Source organism: Mixophyes fleayi, chromosome 5, assembly GCF_038048845.1.
Source record: "Mixophyes fleayi isolate aMixFle1 chromosome 5, aMixFle1.hap1, whole genome shotgun sequence".
Taxonomy (NCBI): domain Eukaryota; kingdom Metazoa; phylum Chordata; class Amphibia; order Anura; family Limnodynastidae; genus Mixophyes; species Mixophyes fleayi.
In genome coordinates, this window is record NC_134406.1 from 165,559,088 (window position 1) to 165,586,578 (window position 27,491).

At 40.4% G+C, this 27,491-nt stretch overlaps 1 protein-coding gene across 2 annotated transcripts in view; it reads left to right on the top strand.

Annotated features, from left to right (window-relative positions):
• The window catches only part of LOC142158729 (nucleoside hydrolase-like), a 40,550-nt gene extending 14,139 nt beyond the window's left edge, over positions 1 to 26,411 (top strand). For both annotated transcript variants that reach the window (XM_075212968.1, XM_075212966.1), the window contains exons 3-6: positions 8,742 to 8,921; positions 14,709 to 14,820; positions 17,930 to 18,066; positions 25,906 to 26,411. In XM_075212968.1, the coding sequence (XP_075069069.1) occupies positions 8,742 to 8,921; positions 14,709 to 14,820; positions 17,930 to 18,066; positions 25,906 to 26,253 (777 nt within the window). In that variant the 3' untranslated portion in view covers positions 26,254 to 26,411. The remainder of the gene's footprint in view (positions 1 to 8,741; positions 8,922 to 14,708; positions 14,821 to 17,929; positions 18,067 to 25,905) is intronic.
• Positions 26,412 to 27,491: the final 1,080 nt, after the last annotated feature.

Here is a 27,491-nt window from a genome sequence, read left to right on the forward strand (position 1 = left end):
TGATACACCTGCACAAATAGTACACACACTGGACACACACACTCCTTTTGGATGGAGCCCCTTCATTTCCAAATCCTCTGATCCCACCACTATATAGTGATCCCTTTTTCCTGGGTTGGAAAGTAGAGAGTTTTACTATGGCATGTAGCCCACCAAGTACTTCTCAGCCTAAGGGGATTTACATACAAAAACTACAACCCTTTTAAACATGGCATAAACAAGCTAAAGCAACTTATTTTCAGTCTCTACAGTTCAGAGGGCAAAAGAAACTTGTCACTTCTAAGCAGTCAGTATTTAACTTATGTGCAAAACAGAATACTAATTTGCACCCCTTGCATTGTAACATGGATTTGTCTAGGAGACTTAAATAATAAACTTCTTAATTTAAGATCCTTAATGAATCAGGCCCAATGAGTGTTAAGCCCCGAACCCACTGTATTAGCAAGATCCCTCCCCATTGAGGTAGTAGCGCAACACTGTCAATGTAGCTAGGGCAACTTTTAACCATAGCTGTGGGAATTCATGATCTTTGTTGTAATGCAGATCATATGTATCGGTTGGTTAAGGGTTTGGGTGCCCCTTTCATCATTCATTGTATTTGGTCCATTTATTTCAATGTGACTTCTGCAGGGCTGCCATCAGAAATTGTAGGGCCCAGTACAAATGAAACAGACAGCCCCCCCCCCCCACCCCTCACACCTCCTCTTTCCGCAATCCCACTTTCCACTCCACACCCCCGTCCGAGACCCTGGTGGATAGCTTATGATTTTGGAGACAAATGTAAAAGTGTTGCATATAAAAGAAAGTACTATGTATTTGAAAGATGAACAGTAGGATATGGAAGAGGAGAAATGAGATGGGGTATGTCCTACCCACAGCACGATCACAGAAAGCCTCTCCTCCGGTCACTACTAGGAGCACTGCTATACAATATAATGATGAGAGAAATGGCATACGCATAGTAGGGATCACATAGAGCCTCTACAGTCTATGAGGAGCACCACTGCTGAGTATAATCAGGAGGGGATTGTCATACACAGTTATGATCACAAAGTGTGTCCTCAAGTTAGGACCATCCTTACACCGTTTGATAAATATGTCAATGCAGGGATATTTTGACTGTACTTGGCATATTTTACATGCAGTATTCCAATTACAGTCCCAAGATTTCTGGGTAATGGACCTCATATTTGTATTGTCTTAAGGATGATATTTTGGTAAATGTTCTGTGCTTTTTAACTGACAATAAACACACTTAATAATTACACTTTTACTTATGCATAACATTTATCAAATCATTCTTTAGGGAAATATAGTGATGTTACATACAAAGAAATTAAGTAAATATCAGGAGTGAGGTTTAGGGTCACTGCGCAATGATAATACAATGGTATGGTACTTTGCCAGCCATTGTTCAGTATATAAATCATCTCCACATTCATTTCTATAACACTTTGTCTGTTTAGGTCACAATATCTATTAAAATAACTATTTATCAAATAAAATCTAATTCATGTAGAGAAATGAATGTCAATTTTGATTTAAGGGTTGGAAAAGGATCTTTAGTAGATTTTCACTTAAGTTGAATGAATTTGCAAGTATTATCTTTTCAACTGCAATATTGGTTTATGTTTGTAAACTTTTACATTTTGTATACATTATCTATGAATAGAGCTGGGATGATAGTCTATTCTTCTGTGTGGTGTGTTTGGTGGTAGGTCTAAGAACATGTAAGGGTGGTGAACTTGGGGGTTCCAGTTGTCCAGAAACCTCCCTCCCTTCCCAGGCTCTAAAAAAAAAAAAAAGTTATAATAAATTAACAAAAATAAAATTACTCTTAATTTGAATAATCTCTGTCTGTCTGGGTATGTGTGTGCCTATATTAGGGAATTTAGATGTAAGCTCCAATGGGGCAGGGACTGATGTGAATGAGTTCTCTGTACAGCGCCGCAGAATTAGTGACGCTATATAAATGATGATGAAGTTTAATATTTTTGATCATTATTTTTTTTAATACAAGTGTTTTTTTTGGTATCAAGACCTGGGAAAGGTGGATTTGATTTAGGATTTTAGGTGTGGAATAATAGGTATGGGAGCTTAAAACTGGTGGTGAGTGGGCTGGAATTGTTAAACTTAGTACTTTGATAAAGCATATCTTGGCTCTATGGTTGTACTTCGTTCACACATTTTCCAACGTCAACCGAGTTCTCAAGTGGTACACTAACAATTCTCTGAAAGGTTCATGGTATGCTGAACACAGTAGTAGTCAGAGGACTACTACTTTTGGAGGCACATGCTTGGCAACAAACACTTTTTAGGCCCATGATGTCAGACACCTGTGTAATGACAAACTTTGCCTAGGGCTATTGAACATCACATTTGGTAAAGAAAGTCTTTCTGAGGACTACACTTTTAGGCTGCCAAAAGACAAAAAAAAATTACATTATAACATCAAGATACTTGTATTCTTCAGCAGTCACCTGTGCCTCCTCTTCCGAATCTTCAGGTGATGGTGAATATGGGAGAATATTGTCCTTCTCCCTCGCCCCACAGCATCTTTGGTGGAGGTGTCGGAATAAATATGACACATTGGTTTATTGATAAATGTGATCACTGTCCCACACATACATAGACATCCACATAATGTTAGGTTGCGATATGGAATATTCAAATTAACACATGGGCCATATAAGCACATCTCTACACCACTTTCATACGGACTCAACCTGGGAGTTTTAATCGCATACTGAATCTGAAATGGCACTATTACATTGCAGGCCTTGTACTCCCTTCTTCTGAGATCACACCACTGCCACTAGAGCTGGACTGTTGTGCGTCTGCGGTTAAATTGTAACCAAAAAATGTGTGAGGACGGCCTTGTTTTTGTCTCCATTTGTGAAGTACCGACCTGTGGGTGCAATGCAATGGTCCATTGTTGCTGCTGGAACCCACAGCTTGGCATGGGAGAAGGTTGGTATCTTCATATTTGCAAGTGAATGGCTACTTCTATTATTGGCCCAAGGGTGAAGGGTTTTTTCTGTCACGTGTACTTTGGCTTTTGTTTTATATATAGGCACAGTCATGCCATTATATTAATGTTGCATCTAATAAGCGGCATTCCACCATGTTAGATCTGTGAGAGGGGGGCATGTTGTTTGAGGGGCTACATTTTAAAAAGTATTAGAGCTATTAAACTGAAAAGTACAAGTGGAGAACTTTCCACAGGTGCGCATGCCAAATTTAAGAAAAAAGAAGGAAAAATTAAAAATTGGTAATCTAAATTTCAAAATCTCGCCCTTTTTTCCCCACTTCGTGTTTTGCAAAAGTCACTGTTTTTCTGATGGTTTTTTTGGGAGCCCATAACTCTGTGTACAGGAGGTTTTAAGACTTGGTGCACGAAGACAGCCACACCCTGTCTGTTTGCTCTGAGGAGGAACATTTCAAACCATTCTGTTGCAGACGAAACGTTTCAAGGGAGCATTGGTTTCTGTGATTATTAATCAGTGGTGAAAAGGAGGCTTTGTTATCCGCGGCCAGAGAGGCTTCTAAAAGGACATTTGAAACCTCTACTTTACAAATAAGCCTGCTTTATTTATACCCAATGTACGGGCATTTTATTGTCTTTTATGTATACAGCTATGATTAAAATTGGATTTTATCCTATGAGCATTATCTATCTGTCATAAACGCACTACACATTTTTTTGCTATTTTCTCTTGAGTCCTAGTATGGAATCTATCAAATAGAATGTGTAATTTACACAAAAAGGAGATCAGGATTCCAGTGGGATATCTTTCAGATAAGCCAATATACTATATATTTCTGGTACGAGGCCAATTTGAATTATTGGTTATTTTTTTATGATATCACATTATGTTTGGCGCTTTTCTTTCTTTTGTCCCCGTAGGTTCTACACCTGCAATTTGGTGTTTTAAGCGAAGCAGCCTACTGTATGTGATTTACAAATATTTAAGTACGATTGTTCACGTGATTTTCCTGTTTTACACTGAGCACCTTTTTGTCTTTCCACTTTTTGTTATATGTGTGTGTATGTATATGTATATGTAGACTATAAGCTCCAATGGGGCAGGGACTGATGTGAGTGAGTTCTCTGTACAGCGCTGCGGAATTAGTGGCGCTATATAAATAAATGATGATGATGGGGTGTGTGTAATATATATATATATATATATATATATATATATATATATATATATATATATATATATATATATATATATATATATATATATATATATATATATTATATATTATATTTTTATTATACACATACACACACATATCATCTCATTAATTACTTGGTATGTTAAGAAGAAATGTCAGTGTGACCCACAGTGAAAAACAAAGAAATAGTGTGTCGATGTCAAAAAAATAAATCACAGGAAGGACAAGGGTCAGGAAATTAAAGGGACAAATGAGCAAAAGGATATAGATAGGATAGAGATAAGAATAAATATAGAAGTTAAGTCAGCATAATAAAATGAATAATATCTCATAAAAGAATAGAAATGTCAGCAGGGCAATGTCTAAATAAGGATTAAGATTTTCTTGAAGTTATCATAATGACAATTAATTAGCTTGGCACCAATTAACATTATATCATTTTGTACCTGTACCCTATAAAAATTTGAGTGCTGTCATCACTCAGACCATTATTCTCAGACCATTATTCTGTAAGCTGTATCTAATAAACAACTATAATGGAACAAAAACAACTATATTAGAACAGACTGCTCATTCTCCATTACTTTCAAGAAACCTGAGACCACCTATACACACAAAGGGGAAGGGGGCACATATACAAAATTTGAGAGAGCGATATCACAAAGAGATGGAGGAAGAGGATGGAGACACACATACACAGGGGGAGTGGACACACAGGAGACGCAAACATGGGGGAGTCAGAAGTGGACTGGAGGAAAAAGTGTATGTGAATGTATTGCGTTGCTCCCCTGAATAGAGGTGTGAGTGGAATCTGCTCTGTTTAATAAGTAATTGCTCTATGGTAATAAGCAGCTCTTGGCCCATCTTACTGTTGAAGTGGAATCTTCCCACCCTTATTCTGCTATTCAAGTTGTAGGCTCTTGTAAGTGTCATTTGCATTTAGACATAATTGCAATTATTGGCATAAATTTTGTTTTGGAGCATACACAGTGATTTCTATCAAGATAGGGCACGCAAATGGATTTTCATTCAATTATGATCAGTTGATGCAATGTTGAGTACTAATATAGTTGCCGCAGGTCTATAGGATTTTCCCTGTCATCATAATTATTATGAAATAAGAATTATTTATATATAATACATGTTTGCTTCAATTCTTACCATCTATTCCTATATGGGCATTTTATATATTAATGTTTATTGAAGGGAAGCATTTAAAATGCATCCATTTGTTTGTGCTTTATAGTCAAGAGACTGCTCTTGAGTTGGTACAATTAAGCAGATCATGTACATGTCACAATCTGCATCCTGCAACTCCTGTCTGCAAAGAACTATGTTGGACCTCCTTTTTGTATGTGTATGTATGTATGTATGTGTGTGTGTGTGTGTGTGTATATATATATATATATATATATATATATATATATATATATATATATATATATATATATATATATATATATATATATATATAATTTTACACATACCCTGCCTGTAGTACCACTGTTCCAACAAAGGGGCCACTGTGGTACCCAGGCTGCTCTCTTACCGTCCAGAACGGCCTTGTTATTCTAGGATGATTAACACCTGCCTCTGGCCTAAAAAACGCCTGCTTTTCCCAGCAGTCTCGGCCAGATCATCTATTGTCATTACCTGTGTTGCTGTGCCTGTGTTCTCTCCTGATTTGATCTCCTGGAATTGACCTCTGCTCGTCCCTCCGTTTTTGCACCCCGGCATGTAATCCCTGTCTCGGCTTGTCTGTGACTTTGTACCTGCTTTCAGCTCTCCAGTGTTTCTGCGTTACTCTGCTGCAGAGTATTACCAACAATAACTGCCTTCAACTCTCCAGTGTTACCGAGGACAAACCTGTTGCAGAATGTTACCAGCAGTCTCCACTACCTCGTGGTAAAGTCTTGAAGACCATTACATTCAGCATCTGTTGTTAACTGAGTTCTTTTACTATTTCTGCCATACCCTACCATACTGCATCTTGAAACCTGTGTAACTGGTGTTAAGAAAAACCACTTTGTTAACTGCAATCTCTCTGTGGTTTCATGTTGGGAATTCTGACAGTATGATCGGGCCACAAAATTGAGCCTGCAGTTGCACGCTTTCCACCCTTGTTTGAGGATTCCCAGGGTACTGGTTTATTAACTCAGTGATCAATGTCCTGAGACCATGGATACTATTCCTTCTGAAATCTCCCTTTTTCAGATGCTCCAAGATTTTCCAACTCTGCTCTCAAATTTCTCAAGTCTCTTCTTTGTCAATTAAGGTGCTTAAACAATTTTCAGTCTCCATTCCAAGTACTACTTGCTCCAACACTAGTTCTGGACTAGCAAATTCTTTTTCCGGGGAGAGAGTCATTGCTGTAGTACATCCTCCAAAGTCTGTACCTAGTAATAAAGTGGAATCAACATACCTTTGCCCAGAATTGGATACACCCAGGGAACAACCAAATTTATCTGTGCAAGCATCACCTCTCAAAAATGTCTCTACAAGTTTACCATCTACTAGGAACCGTGGTGTAGCAAACTCCAGGTTCTCGAATGCTCCACACCCCCACCTGTCCGAAGAGCGATGGCGCAGATAAACTATGTCTTTACTGTGCCAGTGATGTACATTTTTAACAAGACTGTCCACTTCGCAGACCACTACATCCTACAGAACTGTCTCCAGTTTGCTCTCCTTCGCAGTCCAGATTTATTTACACAGCACCTCCCATTGCAGCCCGTTCTGCTCCCTGGGATGAGGCCTAGAAGGCCAGCTCCAGCCGTCTGCCCTGAGGCGCAAGCTCCAGCTGCCTGTGCTGAGGCGCCAGCTGCTGCCTCCTGTTCCTGAGTTACAGCCTGGTTCAGAGAGGGTGCTGCCCCTACAGCCTGCAACAGATGTTACCTGCCATTATGGTCCAGCCCAAGTTGAGGCTTCTCACAGTGCTTCCCAGTCTGGGCCTCCTGCCAAGTCGTCCGCCCAGGCCAAACTGGTTCCTGCCGTCCCAGTCGGGGACCCTTGTTCTCAATCTAAGCTCCCCCCCCCCCCCTTCAAGGTTTCTGTTACCCCATCATCTAAAGATGCCAAGACTGATGACTCTTCTTTTTTTGAATCTCCACCACCAACCTTTGATGGGGACATAGGACATTTTACTGCGTAAAATTCTGCCTATCCTATTTTCCCTCCATACTCAATCTCTAGGACAGCCAATATAAGCAAGTGCTCTTCTTGCTATCCAATTTTGGAGGGAGGGCATTAGATTGGGCAAATACCTTTTATTGAGACCAAAGACCCAGTCCTATCTGATTTGCAGCATTTTACTGAGGCAGTGATCAAAGAATATGCTCCAGCACTGACTAACACCACTTCCAGCATCTCTTCTATGCCATCTTCTTTATGTCTTCTGTTACCCAAGCCTTGGAGTTGCCTTCATGTTCTGTTCAAGTTGAACAACCCTTTGTCCTTTAAAAAGACTCCTTTTAAAAGAGAGTTAAAAAGAATTGGAACATTGGGGTCTCTGCATACTTTGGGCGAGGTTTCTATACCTATTCCATCCTTTAAAGAGGATCTCTCTGCTACATGCCCAAATACATTTTTGACAGATCCTGGTAATTTGAGCATCTGGAATCCGCCCTTAAAGGGGGGGTACTGTCACGATCTGCATCCTGCAACTGCTGTCTGCCAGGAACTATGTTGGATATATATATATATATATATATATATATATATATATATATATATATATATATATATATATATATATATTCTCCTGCCTGTAGTCTCCTACCATTACCTGTGCTACTGTGCCTGTGTTCTCTCCTGATTGATCTCCTGGAATTGACCTCTGCTCGTCCCTCCATTTTTGCACCTCTGCCTGTGACCCCTGACTCGGCTTGTCTGTGACTCTATACCTGCTTTCAGCTCCACAGTGTTTTTGCATTATCCTGCTGCAGAGTATTTTCAGCAATATCTGCTTTCCGCTCTCCAGTGCCACAGAGGACTAATCTGTTGCAGAATGTTACCAGCAGTCTCCACTACATTGTGGTAAAGTCTTGCAGATCATCGCATCCTGTCTCTCTGTCTCTCTGTCTCTCTGTCTCTCTGTCTCTCTGTCTCTCTGTCTCTCTGTCTCTCTGTCCGTCCCTGGAAATTATGTTAAAGTTGGTAACTATGCACTGGACATTGAAAAATTATTTTTCATGATAATGTGTATTTATATATGTGTATGTGTATGTATGTATATATATATATTTTAAATCAAAAACACACCTTCCATCGCTTGATTGAAATACTGAAACATTATTTCTCCCGTTTTTGACCATACACATATTGACTAATATCCATAAAAGGAACCTGATGAATAAATCACCAATATTTTTCTATCACCAGGCTCTTGAAACTATTGCCCTGACAAGGCTTGACATGTCCTTACACAATCAAAATATGTCTGATTAATTGAAACTGGCACCAAAATGTAGTCTACACTAATACAATTCATGTAAGTAAGTTTGACACCGAGTGCCACTTCTACTAAAAGCACTTTTTTTTTTTTCTTCTGACTATAGATTCCTGTCTACAGAGGAGCATCCAAATCAATCCTTGGAGAGAGCATGCATGCATCAGATTTTCATGGCAAAGATGGTCTAGGTGACGTACCTGATCCTGATGCCCCTGGTTTAGAACACATTCAAAAAGAACATGCTGTTGATGCCATGAAGCGATTGGTATCGAAGTATCCTGGCCAGGTAACCCTCCTCTAAATGCACTAAGATTTCATAAGTTAAATTATACAGTATTTTTTGCATTTTAATTTATAATACAGTTCATGAATAAAATATGGAAACCACAATATAAAGCCACTTTAAACAGGAATGAGCAGAAGAGGGATGGAGCACTATTTTCCACAAGAAAGTCCCTCAACTGGTTGATTGTGGTTGACTATCTCGGGAGTTGCTCAATATTCCATAAATGCTCAATTGGGTTGAAGTCTGGTGAATGAGAGAAGCCATGACTTATATAGATATGTCCTATTCATCAAACTATTGGGTGACCACGCATGCTCTGCGTATTGGGGAATCGTCCTAGAAGACACATCTCTCATCAGGCAATGCATTTTGCAACGTTCAGTGAAGATGTTCACTCTGTACAATTAAGTGGCAGTTGGCATTGACCTTACCTTCTAAGAGAATATCTGCACCAGATCAACTTTCTTCTCTGCTCAGTAGTCCATTGCCTGTGCAGTCTTCACCCCTTAATTTGCAAACGTACATTACCAGGTTTGCTGAGCACTTTATGCATTTGTACTGCAATTATTTCCTGATATGTGGACCTTTCTTGATAAAACACAGGTTGAAATTTGCACAATTACCACAATCCCCAAGAATGTGCTTCAACCCTATGCTGACAATGTGTTTTTCCCTCAATGCTCCATGCTGATATCCCCTTGTTGCATGCGAAATATTGGTAAACTGAGCTTTTTGGTGACTGAAGCTCCTGCTTCACTTGCCTCAATAATCGTCTCTTTCAAAGTTATCAAGGTTTCCTGTTGCAGCCATGCTAGCCAGAATTGGGTAACCATGGCTGTTCATCCACTTTTGTGTATTTAAAAAAAGCAACAAGAAAATAAAAGACCATCAATATTAGGGGTCTGCACCGGCCACTTTTTGTGTTTTGGGTTCTGATTGGTTTTGCCAAAACGCCCCTCTAAAGGTTTTGGTTCTGGTTTTGGGTTCTGATTTTTTTTAAAAAAAAGCATAAAAAGTGCTAAAATCCATATTTTTGGTTTTTTTTTTTTTCCACTCCTACACTATTATTAACCTCAAGAACATTCATTTCCACTAATTTCCAGTCTATTCTGAACACCTCACACCTCACAATATTGTTTTTAGTCCAAAAGGTTGCACCGAGGTAGCTGGATGTCTAAGCTAAGCGACACAAGTAGGCAGCACAAACACGTGGCCCATCTAGGAGTGGCACTGCAGTGGTAGACAGGATGGCAGTTTGCTAGAGGTGCACGATGGAATTGTCCTTGGGCCCTCCTACCCACCCTGATGTTGTTGAAATAGGACATTCGCACTTTAACAAACCAATCATTTCAGCGACAGGGCCTACAAAACTGTGGCTGAAATGATTGGTTTGTTTGGGCCCCCACACAAAAAAAGCTATTCATCTCTCCCCCCTGTACAAACTAAACTGGCTCTACTGAGGCAAGATGTCATCCTCATCCTCTGATTCCTCGCCCCCTTCAGTGTGTACTTCCTCATCCTCACACATTATCAATTCGTCCCCACTGGACTCCACAATCACAGGTCCCTCTGTAGTCTCTGGAGGCCAGTGCTGGTCTTGATTGAAGAATTGATAATTCATTTTTATGAACATCATCTTCTCAACGTTTTGCGGAAGCAACCTCCTTCGCCGCTCACTGACCAGGTTCCCCGCTGCACTAAAAATTCTTTCGGCATACACACTGGAGGGGGGGACAACTCAGGTAAAATAGAGCCAGTTTGTACAGGGGCTTCCAAACTGCCTTTTTTTTTTCCTGCCAGTAAGAATAAGGACTGTCTGACATGTCTACTTGGATGGTGTCAGCAAAGTAATCCTCCACCATTTTTTCAATGGTGACAGCATCCAATGCAGCGACATTAGACATGTCTGCAATGGTTGGCAGGTCCTTCAGTCCGGACCAGATGTTCTCGGCATCCCCCCCAGCGGGTCGTTTATGAAATCTCAGCTGTTTCCTCGCAGCCACAGGTGTGGAAGAAAATGAAGGCGGAGCTGTTGGCATGTCACTTGTCCTCTTCAGAGGACAATCTCCTAACCAGCAGGTCTTTGCACCGCTGTAGACTTGTGTCCGCCGGAAACAGAGACACAACATACGCTTTAAACCGAGGATCGAGCATGGTGGCCAGAATGTATTCCTCTGACTTCAACAGAGTGACCACCCTCGGATTCTGGCAAAGCGTACAAAGGGCTTCATCCACAAGAGCTACATGCTTTGTGGAATCGCAATGGTTTACCAGCTCCTCCCTTACTTTCTCCAGCTGCTTCTGCAATAGCCTGATCAGGGGAATCACCTGACTCAAGCTGGCAGTGTCGGAACTGACTTCTCGTGTGGCAAGTTCAAACGGCTGGAGAACCTTGCACAATACGGAAATCAGTCTCCACTGCGCTTGACTCAGGCACATCCCCACTCCTTTGCCTATGTCTTAGGTGGCTGTGTAGGCTTGAATGGCCTTTTGCTGCTCCTCCATCCTCTGCAGAATATAGAGGGTAGAGTTCCAGCGCATCACAACCTCTTGCTTGAGGTGATGGCAGGGCAGGTTCAGGCTTTTCTGATGTTGCTCGAGTCTGCGGTAGGCAGTGGCAGAATGCCAAGTGTCCAGCAATTTTGCGGGCCACCGCAAGCATATCCTGCACACCCCTGTCACTCCTCAGGTAATGCTGTACCACCAAATTTATTGTGTGGGCAAAACATGGCACGTGCTGGAAATTGCCCATATGTAATGCCCGCACAATGTAACTGGTGTTGTTCGACACCACAAATCCCCAGGAGCGTGTAAGTGGAGTAAGCCACTGTGAGATTATTTCCCTCAGTTTCTCTAAGAGGTTGTCAGCGTTGTGCCTCTTACTGAAACCAGTGATACACAACATTGCCTGCCTTGGAACGAGCAGGCGTTTGGGAGATGCTGCTACTGATGCAGCTGCAGCTGCTGCTGCGGAAAGCGATGCATCTACCCAGTGGGCTGTCACAGTCATATAGTACTTAGTTTGCCCTGAACCACTTGTCCACATGTCCGTGGTTAAGTGGACAGTGGGTACAACCGCATCTTTCAGAGCACTTAGGACACTTTTTCGTACTTCTCTGTACATCCCGGGTATCGCCTGCCTAGTGAGATGGAATCTAGACGGGATTTGGTACCGGGGACACAATACCTCCATAAACCTTCTAAATCCCACTCCACTGATGGCGGACACCGGACGCACGTCTAACACCAACATGGCTGTCAAGGATGCAGTTATCCGCTTTGCTATGGGATGACTGCAGTCGTACTTCGTGCTCATGGCAAACGACTGTTGTACGGTCAATTGTTTAGTGAAAGACGTAGCGGTCTTACGACTTCCCCTCTGGGAAGATGACCGACTACCAGCAGCAGCGGCAGTAGTAGGCATAGCACTGCAGTATCCTCCGGAAGAATCCCGTATTGAAGAGGACTGTCATGTCGGTGACATGGCCTGCAGGACTATCTCCAATCGAGATCGAGGAGGAAATTGACGAGGAGGGTGTTGCTGGTGTGAATACAACAGGACCAAGGGATTTAGGTGTCCCTGGACTGCTGATGGTCCTAGCCACAGTTCCTGAACTAATCACTGAATTATGAAGGTTCTTCAGGTGACGTATAAGGGAGGATGTCACTAGGTGGCCAAGATCCTGCTTATTTGAGCTTTACATAAGGTACATATGGCAATACATTTGTTGTCCGGATTGGGATAGAAATAATTCCAGACCGAAGAGGTGGATTTTTTTGGTCTTCTGGCCAGGCATGACGATGTGCTTTTTCATCCCATGGACAACAACTGTTCCCCCCCCCCCCCCCCCCCCTGGTGCCTCATTTAAGATAACCACATCAGCATCCTCCTCGTCAAGTTCCTCCTCAGCACCAGCTACATCAATATCCTCCTCCCGGTGTACAACATTGACACCTTCATTAGCCAAATCTGTAACTGCACTGTGGGTGATCCTTCCAGCATATGCAGAGGGCGTGCTGCAAATGGTGGAAGGAGCCACCTCTTCCCGTACAGTTATGGGAAGGTCAGGCTTCGCAACCACCAACACCCTTGGACTCGCCTTGGGGATTTGTGATGCCATCTCTTTAGAAGGCAGAGTTGTTTGCTGTGTTTTTGATGATAGCTTAACTCTCTAAAATTTTTAGAGGGGGGGGGAGGAGGGCTTAGATCCTTGGGTGAAGCTGAACCACTAGTCGTGAACACGGGCCAGGGCCTAAGCCGTTCCTTGCCACTCCGTGTCGTAAATGGCATATTGGCAAGTTTACGTTTCTCCTCAGATGATTTAAAGTTTCTCTTTTTGCTAATTTTAGTGAACTTTGGCTTTTTGGATTTTACATGCCCTCTACTAGGAGATTGGGCATCGGCCTTGGCAGACGACGTTGATGGCATTTCATTGTCTATGTCATGATTAGTGGCAGCAGCTTCAGCATTAGGAGGAAGTGGTTCTTGATCTTTCCCTACTTTATCATCCAAATTTTTTTACTCCATTATATGCAGCACAAGAGAGCGTACCCCTAAACCACACACCCGGCAATGGCTTTAAAAATTATATGCGGCACAGGCCAGTACCACTGGACTGGAGTTATACAGCAGTACCAATTTTTTTAGACTGCAGGAACAGTGAAAGTTGATATATAGCAGTACCAATGGACTTAGCAGGACAGAGCACAGGACACAGCACCACTGCACTAACCAGGACAGAACCACAGGAATGACCCGGACAGAGAAGACACCACTAACAAACACACCCTCCCGCTTCCCTGATCAATGCCCGAGTGAAGATGGCGGCGGCAACCGGGGAATTTAAAGAATCCGAGTATCGCGAGATCCGACGGCGGGATTATAACGAAAAGCCTTTGAGTTTTGCAATCGGCGGGAATACCCAAACAGTGCTCGGATCGGGCTCGGATCCGCACTGTTCGGGGCTGTTCGGATTTAGTAAATCCGAGCCCGCACATCCTTAGTCCTAGTTGTCGCTGTTAAAATTGCCATTATTTTATAGCCAAGGTAGCTGTAAAAGAGTGTGTACTGTAGTGCTATTTCTGTTATTACTTTGTTAGCATTGAGGGTACTATGGTATGAACCACTCTCATTAATAATGAATTATATAATTTGCAATGTCTCATAGTGTTTAGCCAATATTTAATACTTTGTTACCTATGACCTTGCTATTTTCCTCAAAATCTAATGATTTGTTACCCATAACATCTCGGATGTTCTTAGGTGGCATCTCTATACAGCCTTCCTAAACTTTAGTCTTGTACCACGACCAACACGATAAACAGGAATCATAGATGGGATTCATGTTTTTTTTTAACATGAATCCCATCTATGACATTAATGCATTAGAGAAATGATGAAAGGCTTTTTTTTTTTTTTAAATCCCATCCCCCTTGTAATTTACTCTGTAGCTCTGCACCACTGTCCAAATAAGGACACCATTGCAGATTTCACATTGGGATATACACCAAAGACAAATTTACATTTACATACTGGCACACATGGTTAGGTGAGGTTGTAATGTAAAGCGTTAATATAAGAATAGTCAAAACACTATTTCTTCTGCAACACTTGGTCACAATTGTTGTGCATTTAAATACTTTGGCATTATATGCCAAACATGCAGGAATAAGGTGATCTATGAACCATTAGTTGCTGTATTTCAAAGTTTGTCGTGCGTGTGTGTATGTATGTGTGTTTTTTTTTTTTTTTGTTTTTTTTTTTTTTATTTTTATTCTGTATTTTAGATCTCTTTGGTGGCGACAGGCCCGCTGACCAACTTGGCTATAGCAGTTAAAATGGACCCTAAGTTTCCCGAGAAACTTTACAGTCTGTACATAATGGGTGGAAATATGGAATGTAAGTTAATTATGTGGATTTTGTTTATATGTTGTACTAGTAATTATGCAAAAAAAAATAGATTTTATAACTTGTTCCATCTTTCCATAATTCTCTCAGGGCATGTCAGCAGAAAACGTTATAGCTATCTCCTCTTTTCTTTTGCTTCGTTCCAATGTGTTCCTATTGTGAATCCTCTGAAGTCTATACTATGCTCCTTAGGAATCCATATACCTAAAGTCCCTAGCTGTATTGTTACCTAAGCCCCTCCTGAGCTTCTATTTGTTAACTTTCATATTCACCTGGGCATCAAGTGTTGCCATGCTCTACAGACAGATTGAAATGTTCACAAACCTCATCCTTCAGAACTAACTGCAATGTGTAGGTACCTGTGCAGCCTGTAATCAATTGTCTTATTGCATTTTGCATCCAAACAGCTTAAACCTTTCTATCTAAATATTATAATTATTACCTCTTATAACTTTGATGTGAGTATACCCTATTTTATGGATGTATCCTAGATCGGCCCAGTCCCTTTCGCGGACTTGTGTATTAGTTTTTTTTTTTTTTTTTAACAAACCTCTGAGATGAGAAGCTCACCACTGCTTACTGCAAGCTACCACACTAGGCACGCCTCATGTTGGCCTGTATAGAAAATGTAAAAGTCTTAACTTTTCGCTCTTCTAGAGCATTATCCAGGTTTACAGTTAGAACTAGGGCTACTGTAAAGTCAAGGGTTAAAGCTTGGGTAGAGTGGATTAATGTTAAGGTTATTTATTTAATAAGATTAGCCTAGTACTCTCAAACATAGTGATTACTTTTGTTAATTCTCTCAGGGTGGTTGCCCCCCCAAGAGTGGACAACTCTTTTAAACTGTATATAAGCATAGGATGGGACCACCCCGCCCAACTTTCTTTTCCCCATACAACTAATGTTAAGGATTTTGTTTTGTGACAGCGATTAATCTGTGTACATAATACTGGTAGTGGGGGGTGGAGGTGGAGTCAGCTTGCCATGCAACCATTAGAACTGTCAGATTTTAAGGTATAGAAAACATAATTTATAGTATTAATGTAACACCCCCTTGTGTATTAAGCGTTGTGAGGGTATATATATATATATATTGAACCACGCAGATGCTTCTCACCTTGGTACTTGGTTTTCAGTGCCTCCACCCGAATCTCTGCTTTCTCTTCTGGGGGGTGTTCAAAAGATACACCAGGGGGAGATTCGGGAAACCCCCTGCCCAGTATTAACACTCTGTGACAAAATGTGTGCTGCAAAAGCCAGCCAGGCACATTTATTTAAATGGAAATCCTAAATGCAGCTTTGTAATTTTATAGAAAAATATACTTTGGTATAATTTGAAATAATAGTGCAAACAATACAATACAGTAATAAAACAAGTGTGGATGAAAGTGGCGCACCACTTCTTACTATGCACACCAAGTTAACACAAAAACTCGCAATAAATCAATAACAGCATACAATATAATATAATATATAACAATATAACCATTAACTGTCACAGCTTTATACACATGAAAAAATATATCAGATATCTTACTTGCTCCTGATACTGTGAATATCTTGCAGGGTGAATTTATATATTTTCCCTTATAGCCCTACAATGTACTGCCAAACACACACAGCAGTATTCAAACACACCACACAAATAGAGCAGTGCACTGCAAGTTGGGGCCCTTCTGTATGTATGCAGCATGGCATGGAAACATCATGTGTCCAGTTTGCAGATTTTGGAGGTCTTTAAATCACTTGCAGTGAGGTACAGCAGTCACAGTATGCAGACCCTCCTCTAGCAGCAACTGTAAAATCCTTTCTAATTTGTATCCTGGGACTTGTAGTTCCACAAGTGCTGATTAGACACACACTTGGTGCATATTTACCTGCCCACCCATCTATCCCTAACTCTTCAGCCCTTGTGGCCAGATATAGTCCAAACCCCACTTGAACAACAACAGATAGATAAAAATAACCAGTAACTTATCTGCACCAGTGTGTCACAGGTCTGAACTTGATTATCTCCAAAATGGCTGACTTGTAAAATGTCCTTCTTCAGAGATGCATGCAAACCTCCTCCTACAGCTTCAAACTGTGGCTTCCAGCAGGTTCTGTTCAGAACTGCACCGAGCTTTGATATCTCTGCAGACTGCTCTCTCTGCTCAGATCACTCATCCAGTGCCCTTCTGCCTAGGGTCACCTATCTGAACTGGTCACACAGCTCAGTCTCTCCCAGGAAGCTCCTCTCTCCCTCTCTCTCTCCGCCCTCTGGTTTCTCAGTCTTCTTAGGCTCCGCCCCCTCTTCATAACAGCTTTCTGGGAGATGTAGTTCCTTCTCCTTGACTGGTAAATAGCTATATGCATCTCTTTTCTTACTGATGCAATTGTGATTATTAGCCCCTGGGTGCTCAAGTCCAACTGCAGCATCCCCAGGGGTTACATTAATATCAGGAGAAGTAACGGAGTACTTTTCTGGAGTTGAAATGATTGCTGGAAAGCAATCCAGAAAAATTATAAAAAATGTGTTTACTGAATGTTTGCCTGTAAGTTTAAGAAATAGATGTAACAGACTCCAATAACCAGAACCATTTTTTCACACTTTAAGTACAAAACGGATTTGGATTAAATGGTATGGAAAGTAGAATTCTCAAATTGATTTCCTACTTAATGAATTTTACTATTCAACCCAAAGGTTGGAGTTTAAAAATGGGGAGCTAGGGAAAATCTACCTTTCTTTTCTTACCCATAATCCATACTTGGCTGTTTTATTCATAATTAAACAGTAGGTAAACATGTAGAACATAGTTGAATTGTGATAAAATCACACACTTTTATGTTCGTCACCTTTACTGAAAAGAATAAAAAGTCTTTCTATTTATTATATTTCTTGCCTACTAATAACATTGGCATTGAGTAAAATTACCAGAAACCTCTGGATGTCTGACCTTTTTAACACCTGCTCCTTTTGACTGTTGTGGGGAAATTTCAAGCAAAATAATGAAATAAACCATACTCTAGTCATGGTCACTATGAGGGGAAAATGTTTTGCATGCTCAATAATTTCAGTAATTTTGATTGAGGGCTAATTTTTTTTTCTTCCCCTTTTTAGCAAGAGGAAATACCACAGCCTGTGGAGAGTTTAACTTTCTCGCAGACCCAGAAGGAGCCTACATTGTCCTGAATGAGTTCTTGTGTAAAACTTACATTGCTACTTGGGAGCATTCATGCCGTAGCAAGCTGTCATGGGTAAGGCCTTTCGTAGAGAACTATTGAAATATATGAGTAAAGTGTAATTAATTTTGCATTTAATTGTGTAATTATGTCTAATTTGCATTGCGGTAGTTTATTTAAAAACAAAGTAAATTGTACACTTTTATAGGCCATGCCGTACTGAAGGTCTCGCACACTTTTGAATAAAATTATACCGTATGTGTTCTACAATGGTGGTAGGAAAATATTCCCCATGATAAATATTTAGGAGAATAGTTTCTTTAAACACTAGGCCAATTGAGATGGAAAGGAGTTAAACATGAAATTTATGAAAACTGCTACACAGGTAATTGTGGAAAGTGTTTTAGCCTATGACATCAGAAAATGTATTTTATTTCTTTTTGCTTGTTTTATTTGTTTGTTTTCAAACTGTTCTAGAAAATATCAGGTTTTGATTGGCTGCTATGAGTTATGACATTTATTCTTCAGTTACATTTGCACCAATTCCCATAAAAGTACACCAGTATGTTCTGTAACTCCAAAAAATGTTTAATATCTTTTTCTCCAGGGGTAGATATAGTATATTTATTTTGCATCGTTGCATATAGACTGTCCACGCAGCGTATTTCAAGGACACATATAGGGCTAGATTTACTAAGCTGCGGGTTTGAAAAAGTGGGGATGTTGCCTATAGCAACCAATCAGATTCAAGCTTTCATTTATTTAGTACCTTCTACAAAATGACAGCTAGAATCTGATTGGTTGCTATAGGCAACATCCCCACTTTTTCAAACCCGCAGCTTAGTAAATATAGCCCATAGTCTCCAATCTCAGAATGCAAACTAGAATTTACATTATTTGGGACGTGGAATATAATTCTGATGCACACAGCAAAATTCCAAACGCTCTAACACTTTAGAGCCACCTCTTTCATTAAATAATTTTTTCAATAGTTTGCTAAAGTATGCACAAGTCATGAATGAGGATAACTTAAATGAAACATGAATTTTATTTGTATTTTACTTATGACAATTTTGTGTTTGCTTAATATATGCGCCTCTCCTTCAAAGTGCAACTGGAGGGTGCATAGTGCACCCCATTAAACGTATACCACAAGAGAAGAATCCTACTCGCTTAGAGCTAGTGCAAAGAATATCCTCAATTTGCAGTGTGGAAATAGCCATAGGAACATCTTTAAAAATGAGTTCACATCACCTCTTTATCCCATTTCTGCCATATTAAAACACGTTTTTGCAGTGCTCCTCAAAATCTAGTCCATACATCACAAATGTCTTCACTCTTCCCAATTCCATTTATAAGCTGAAAACTGCTTCTCTGCAAATGACTATCTTGCCAAAGAGCATGTTGTGCTGCATCTCAACGATTTTGTGCTTCATAATGGAGTTCCGTTCCATTCATGTTGTTGGTACTACATCTACCCAGGGTATGGTAATGATAATGATTCTTGTTAATCCCATGACTATGACATATGATGTTTTAGGTTTGGTTCAATTAATAAGGTTTACAGGCACCTGGGAGTATCTTTGCAATATTAAGAAGAACATGGTTGGTCTTCAGGACTCCATAGTCTCCATCAAGCTAGTATCCTGCAAATGGTGAAATTGCAATACATATATTGTATTTTATATTTGGGGACAAAATAGTAGTTCTCTTGCAGCATTTTTTCTCATAATGCACCATTGTTTTCTAGAACATTGTTGAAACTAAAAAATATTTGGTGTCCACATGGTTTGATATGCAGTAGAATAAACACAACAAGCAGAAAAATGTATTCAGTTGTATCGTATTCCACATCCAAATATTTAAATAGACTGGACAAAATTATTGGCATGTTTTTTTAGAAGTAGTTTGAAATATTTTTTCAATGTACGTAATGTTAGGTAGTTTAAGCTCATGGCCCTCTAGCTAACCTCCAAGGAAAGAAAACTTGATTGGAGATTGCTGTACAGGATTGTTTAAATAGTTGATAAAGCACCTGGATCAAACTGGATTAAAGCTGACCTTCAGACTGTTTAAACTTGCACCATCCATCTCCAACTCAATGAAAGGGGGTTTATATGGTAGGACGGGCCCAATGCTGGAAGACAGACCTAAGAAAACCTAACTGGAGATTGCCCAAACACACCTGAATAAGCAAAATTCCTTCTGGGAGAATATCCTGTGGACAGGTGAGACCACTTTAAACATTTTTATAAAGTACATCATCCCTATATTTACATAAAGCAAAATGACAAGAACACCTTCCCTACAGTCAAACGCAGAGGAGTTTCCGCAATCTTTTTGGGTTGCTGTGCTGCATCTGGCTGTCACGCCTGAGGATCTGTCTGTACCTAGTTTAGGTTGTGTCTCTGGAGTTTGACTGATGACTACATGGATAAAGCTGGGTGGCCTGATAATGTCCCTCTGCAGGTAGTGAATGGACTAGTGCAAATGGTGATTACACTAGCAGAGGAGAGCAGACAAGAACCGTAATGCTGGACCGGAGTGGAAACGGACTGGAACCAGAATTGTGTAACCGGAATGCAGTACCTGGAATGAAACCAGAATGGATGAAATCAGAGTGTTTGAATCGGACTGGAGCCGGAATGCAGACTGCACTGTCTGAGCTGGATTAATAGCAAGACTGCTGGGAACCAGGTTGGCAGCTGAAATACAATGTTGCACTGGCAACAGGTAAGGGCTCCAGGAAGTCCTTTTATAGTTGTTGTTGATTCCTGATTGGAGGCTGCAGTCAGCTGGGCAGAAGCAGCCCTCTGAGTTGCTGAGATGGATCAAGTGACTATATTCAAGATGGCAGCTCCCATGAACTGGTTTTGGAGGGAATCTAAAATGGAGGCTGTTATCACCTGATTGGCTGAGAGGAATCATGTGACCAAATCCAAGATGGCCACACCCATACTCTGATTATGGAGGGATCTATGAAGTGGAGACAGATTGGACAGCATCTTTCAGAGAGGTCTGAAACCAGCAGAGCCTGAGGACCACAGGGACAACTTGGAAAGGCAGCAAAGAGGTAAGTGACAGAACCTGAGAGCCTGGTGTTATAGTACCCCCCCTACCCCAACACTTTTGATGATGGACCCTGGACATCTTGGGCTTCAAAGGGAATTTTGCATGGAAGATACGGATCAAGCATGGCGCACATACATCAGTGGCTTTAATCCAGGCTCGTTCTTCGGGGCTGTAACCCTTCCAATCAATAAGGTACTGAAGATAACCATGGTGACTCCGTGAATCTAGTTTCCATTCAACTTCATACTCCACTCCTCGTTGAATTTGGATTTCAGGAGTCTTAGGGAGTGCAGAATGAAACCTATTCAGGACCAAACGTTTCAACAAGGATATGTAGAAGGAATTTGGGATTCGTAGATATGGAGGAAGTTTGAGTTTGTAAACTACTGGGCTGATGACTTGCTCTATTGAAAAAGGACCAATGCAGCTGGGGCAAATTTCATGGAAGTAACATTAAGCCTCAGGATGCGAGTGGAGAGCCAGACTCAATCCCCTGGTTTGAGACTGGGTATTGCTCGATGTTTGCGATCAGCAAATTTTTTGTAATTAGAGGAAGCCTTTAACAGGGAAGAACGGACTTCCTTCAATATTTTAGAGAACCGAACTTAGGTGTTATCAGCAGCAGGTACAATGGCGGAAGGAAGAGGCTGAAACTCAGGTGTTCTGGGATGAAGACTATAGACTGTAAAAAAAAAAGGGTGTAGACCAAGCGGAGGAGTGGTACTGAATATTGTGGGAGAATTCTGCCCAGGGTAAGAGTTCTTTCCAGTTGTCTTGTAAAGATCATCATCAGCTATTTATAGAACGCCACTAATTCTGCAGCGCTGTTCAGAAAACTCACACACACCAGTCCCTGCCCCATTGGGGCTTACAGTCTAAATCCCCTAACACACACACACACACACATACATACACACATACACACATACACACATACACACATACACACATACACACATACACACACACACACATACACACACACACACACACACACACAGACAGAGAAACTAGGGTCAATTTGATAGCAGCCAATTAACCTACTTGTATGTTTTTTTTGGAGAGTGGCAGGAAACCGGAGCTCTCAGAGGAAAACCACGCAAACTCGGGGAGAACATACAAACTCCACACAGATAAGGTCATGGTTTGAATTGAACTCATGACCCCAGTGCTGTGAGGCAGAAGTGCTAATCACTATGCCACCATACTGCCCCATGGTGATGATGAGATAAATATGTGAAGAAAAGTTTCTAAATACTGGTTCACCCTTTCAGGTTGGCCATTTGTTTTGGGGTGATAGGCTGAAGAAAACTTGAGCTTCACTTGAAGAGCTGAACACAAAGTCCGCCAGCACTTGGCCACAAACTGGACCCCACGATCGGAAATTATTTCTAAAGACAAGCCATCAAGCCTAAAAATCTCCTGAATAAACAATTGAGCTAGCTATGAAGCGGAGGGTATTCCAGTGAGAGGGACAAAATGGGCCATACTGGAGAACCAACTGGGTCTACTACAATCCAGATGGTGTTGAACCCATTAGAAATTGATAGATCAGTAATGAAGTCCATAGACAGATGAAACCAGGGTTGAAGTTGGCCGGCAGGTGTCCGGCGAGACATTTTACACCTCTGGAACAAGAAGCTATGAATTCTTGGATGTCCTGCTTGAGAGTAGGCCACCAATAGGATTTTTGGAGAAATTTGAAAGTCTTCTGAACTCCAGAATGTTTGCATGAAATTGCTTCACTGGACTCATGCCTCCCAATTTTCCAAAGTGCTGGAGCTATGAAAATTTTTCCCAGAGGCGGGGTAGGAACAATATTGGTGGTAGAAAAGGACACAGGATCGATGATGGGACTTTTTTGGGTAAAGATTCTCATCTTGAACCATGGAACAAGAAAGAGCATTGGCCTTAAAATTCTGGGATCCTGGCCGGTAGGTTACTTTGAAGTCAAACCTGGAAAAGAACAAGGCCCATCTATCTTGTCTTGGATTGAGACACTGGGATGACTTTAGGTACAGAAGGATTTTATGATCTGTGAGGACAGAGATGGGATATTTGGCACCTTCCAACAAATGTCTCCATTCTTCCAACTTAATGGCTATTCTTGATCTGCTCCTATAGAGTAGTTTTTCTCTGCCGGCAGAAATTTGAAAGAAAAATAGCCACAGGGATGAAGATATCCATCTTCACAAATTTGAGCTAAAACAACACCTACACCTACTGCAGAGGTATCCACTTCCAGGTTGAAAGGTTGGGATAAACCAGGCTGGCGAGGAACTGGAATGGAAATGAAGAGTTGTTTAATGCAATGGAATTCTGCTTTAGTTTCTTTAGACCAACTGGAGGGATCGGACCAATTTTTGGTAAGGGCTGTGATAGGAGCCACATGAGTGGAGAAACCAGTTCTGATTCTGGAGGGATCTCTGGAGTGGAGACAGATTGGACAGCATCTTACAGAGAGGTCTGAAACCAGCAGAGCCTGGAGACCGCAGGAACAACTTGGAAAGGCAGCAAAGAGGTAAGTGACAGAACTTGACAGCCTGGTGTGTGACACTGGCACTGGTTGTCTTGAATGTGGGTATGGCATCACAAAATCTGGAGTTTGCCAGGCCATTTTAGAGCGCATTGTTGAAACCAGTGTCAGAAAGCTGGTTCTCTAAAGAAGGCTATGGGTCTTCCAGCAGGACAATTTACTCCAAACATACTTCAAAAAGCACATAGGAAATGTTCAAGGTGAGATGTTGGACTGTTCTGAAGTGGCCAGCAATAAATCAAGCTCTAATTTCCATAAAACACCTGTCGAGAGATCTCAAAATAGAAGGAGAAGGCACCCTTTAAATCAGGGAGAACTGGAGCAATCTGCCCAAGAAAAGTGGTCAAAATAACTGCAATCAATTTAAAAGCAAAAGTTCTATATATTAACAGATAAATAATTGTGGACAACTAAATATCATTTCTTCTAAATATAAGGATTAAAAGAAATTATACACTGTGAAAAGTGCAAGGGTGCCAATATTTTTGCCAGCACTGTATGCAAGGATTAATTTGGATTTTGTACGCTTTACAGGCGATTTAGAGCAAATTTTGGCTCTATGCAGCATTTACATCTGAGAAAACCATTTGCACAACAAGGGGGGGGCAAATGCCACTTTTTTTTTTTTTTTTTTTGCTGCATGCATACTGTCCAACTCGATTTCTACACTGCATTTTATTGTTAAACTAGAGCATGCCCCCTCTACTCTACTCTAAATTAGGTTGTGAATTTTACATGTTCTGCCTTACAGCATTAAATTGATTTTCTAGGTGCAAGTTTTGCACCCAGTAGTTGGACATGCTCTTAACCCTAACAGACTTTCTTATCCGTACCACAAGAGTAGCTGCACAAAAATGTAATTTTCAAATTGATGGATAAATCTGTGCCTTTTGAGTATATGTGAATTACAGCTTTCCTGGATTAAACATTTTTGACTGTAATCCTCATGTGCCTTTTGATTCGCTGTGCAAAATATTGTCTGTAGCAAGAATAATTTTTGAAGTGCAGTCATGCTAATATGCTGGCTTATAAATACATAACATTTTATCACTAGAAATAGCGTTTCACATACAAAGCTCCTTTCCTTTAGATGTGCAGGCCTGTAAATTTCACTTATCACATGATTGTGTTTTTTCCTTTTTCATGGCTCTAGTATACTTGTAATGTAGAACAGGATGCGTCCTCAGGTATTTCACTACACTTGGATTTTTTAGGATAAGCTTTTGAGAAATCTCTTCATATGGTAATATGATCTAAACTAGGAAACACAAAGGCAATATTTTGTGTGTTCTGATCAAGTTAGTGGGTCCCAATCTGACAGTAAGAATTCTAGAATATTATTGTATTCCCCCCCCCCCCCCACGACAAATAATACCTAGCTCAGACTAAAATAACCATAGTCAAAGGTCATAGACCTGCTTCTACCAAATAAGTTTGAATATCAAACAATATAATTTTTTTTAAATGTATGAAATTTGTTAAATATAGAAGGTACATGCCACACAAGACCTTTCGCATCAGTTGACAAGCGCCGAATACCAGTTACCTTTTGCTCTTGCTGGACCCTACCACCATTTCTTTCCTCATATCATGACGCTACCTCTGTCCAACTCATTTTTATAAATCCATTCAGAATCTATGCTGCGATGGTATAAAAACGATCCAAAAAAGTTAAATGGTAACATTAATTGTAGTGGCCAACAAAGTTAATGTAGAAGGCATAATAAATAAATAGTCACTTTGTCTTTTGTTTAAATTTTAAAGGAATTTTAAAACTATAGCATATATTTGTAGAGGTGAGCTTCATACTCCACATATACTTTGGTACATTTACTCACCTTTCGCCCAGTCTGGACAATGGTTAGTGCAGAGATTGATGCTTGTCTTATATCTAGTATCCTAGCACTGTCTTACTTTCAGCAATTAAAATTACATAATGTTGTAGAATTCTAATAGCTGGATGGTAGCAATTATGATGAACACAACAAGGAATTGCTGTACTTTCTGGATGACTAATCTCCGACATGGGATCAAAAACTGTTCATTAAATCTAAGCATAAAAATGAGTAAAATATATTCGTATTAGTTTAAGGTTCCCTTTTAGGACCTGTTTCATAATAATCACAATTAATGCTATAAGGTAGTGGAATAACAAGTGTTCTCCACACCATTTAGATTGTAAACTTATTTGGGCAGGGCAATCTTCACCTTCTGTTTCATGTCTTTGTATGTCATTTGCCTGTGTCATGATTCCCTGTTAACGGTTTATAAATAAAAGATAATAATAGTCTTCTATGATCACACAGGAGTGGTATGACCAATGGGTGAACACGGGGACAAAGAAAGCGGACTTCATAAAGAAGATCTATGCCCACAGCTTGCAGTATTCCAGAAGTGAGAAGGAGGTAAAGGCTATAGTAGATGGGCCCGGATTTATTTCCTGTGACTCGTATGCTATGGCTGCAGCCATTGATGGCAGCACAGTTACAAAGGTCATTGAATGTGCAGTGACTGTGGAGCTCTGTGGAAAATTCACTCGGGGAATGATGGTGCTGGATTTAATTGATGAGCTCAAGAAGAAAAATAAGGCCTTTGTCATGAATGGGTGTGATATGAAAAAGTTTACGAAGCTTATGGAGGCATGTGTCAAATAAAAGGTCACATGAATAATAATTTTGAGTGCAAGAAGTATGTGAGAAATTAAATATATTGTCACAATATTTTAAAATTATTAACACATGCACTTGTCTCTTCTTACCACTAACCACATGTAAGCAAATTTATATAATCAGAATAAACAAAACTAAAAGAGTTGTTGATATTATTTTTGTCTAACATTATGCTACAATAGCTTGTTATTCATTTGGTGTTGAGTGTGTTTCAGTATTGTACTCCGTAGAAGTGAGTAAAAAAATCTGTAAAATATATACATTTACATAATGACACCACCCGCATATACACAGTTTCAAAAGTATACTGTAAGTTTGAAAGTCTTGTGTACAATGAATACAGTAAAAAAAACAATCTGAGTTGAAACATTTTGGTTGAGAAGACAGGGGGTCTGTGCTGGAATAACTGGAACGACCTCCCTCGCGCCATCCGTCTCTCTCCCAATCTGTGCTCCTTCAAACGGGCACTTAAAACTCACCTGTTCCTTAAGGCCTACCAACCATCCATTTAACCTCTCATCTCTTCTGCTCATCCTCCCTTGACCCCTCATCACTCCCCTTTGATTCACTGGCTCCCTTTTGTGCCTGACTTTGTTTACCCTCCCTTAGGATGTAAGCTCGAATGAGCAGGGCCCTCTTCCCTCCAGTCTCCATACCTGTTCTTCTGCTCCGTCTCTACTGTATCTGCCCTCCCGGAGTTTCTGAAGTACTGGTACTGTGTGTTTATTGTTCTGTACTGTTCTACCCTGTATAGTCTACTGTTTGTACTATGTGCGGCGCTGCGGAAACCTTGTGACGCCCTACAAATAAACGATGATAATAATAATAATACGCTAGAAGAAATTTCTCAAACAGAATTTCTCCAAGATTTAAAATAACAAACAAAAAACCTAACACAAAATACAGTAAATCAAAGATAGAAGAAACACTTACAAAAGCCAAACTGATATAACATCTCTCCACAAATACAAAAATACAATATCCCAACCTTTCAACCTTTTACAGAGTTACCCAAAATTCAAATTCATTTAAACAAATGAAATCAATTATTCATAAACACTGCCATGCCCTACGGAACTCACTCTCAAACATCCTCCCAGAAAGGCAACAATTCGTTAGCTGTTATATTCCATCCATATGCAACTTTACACAAATTGACTAGCCACAAAACTGTTTTTATGCAGTATAAGATGCAGAACTAGCACCTCCACTTACCTCAAGTA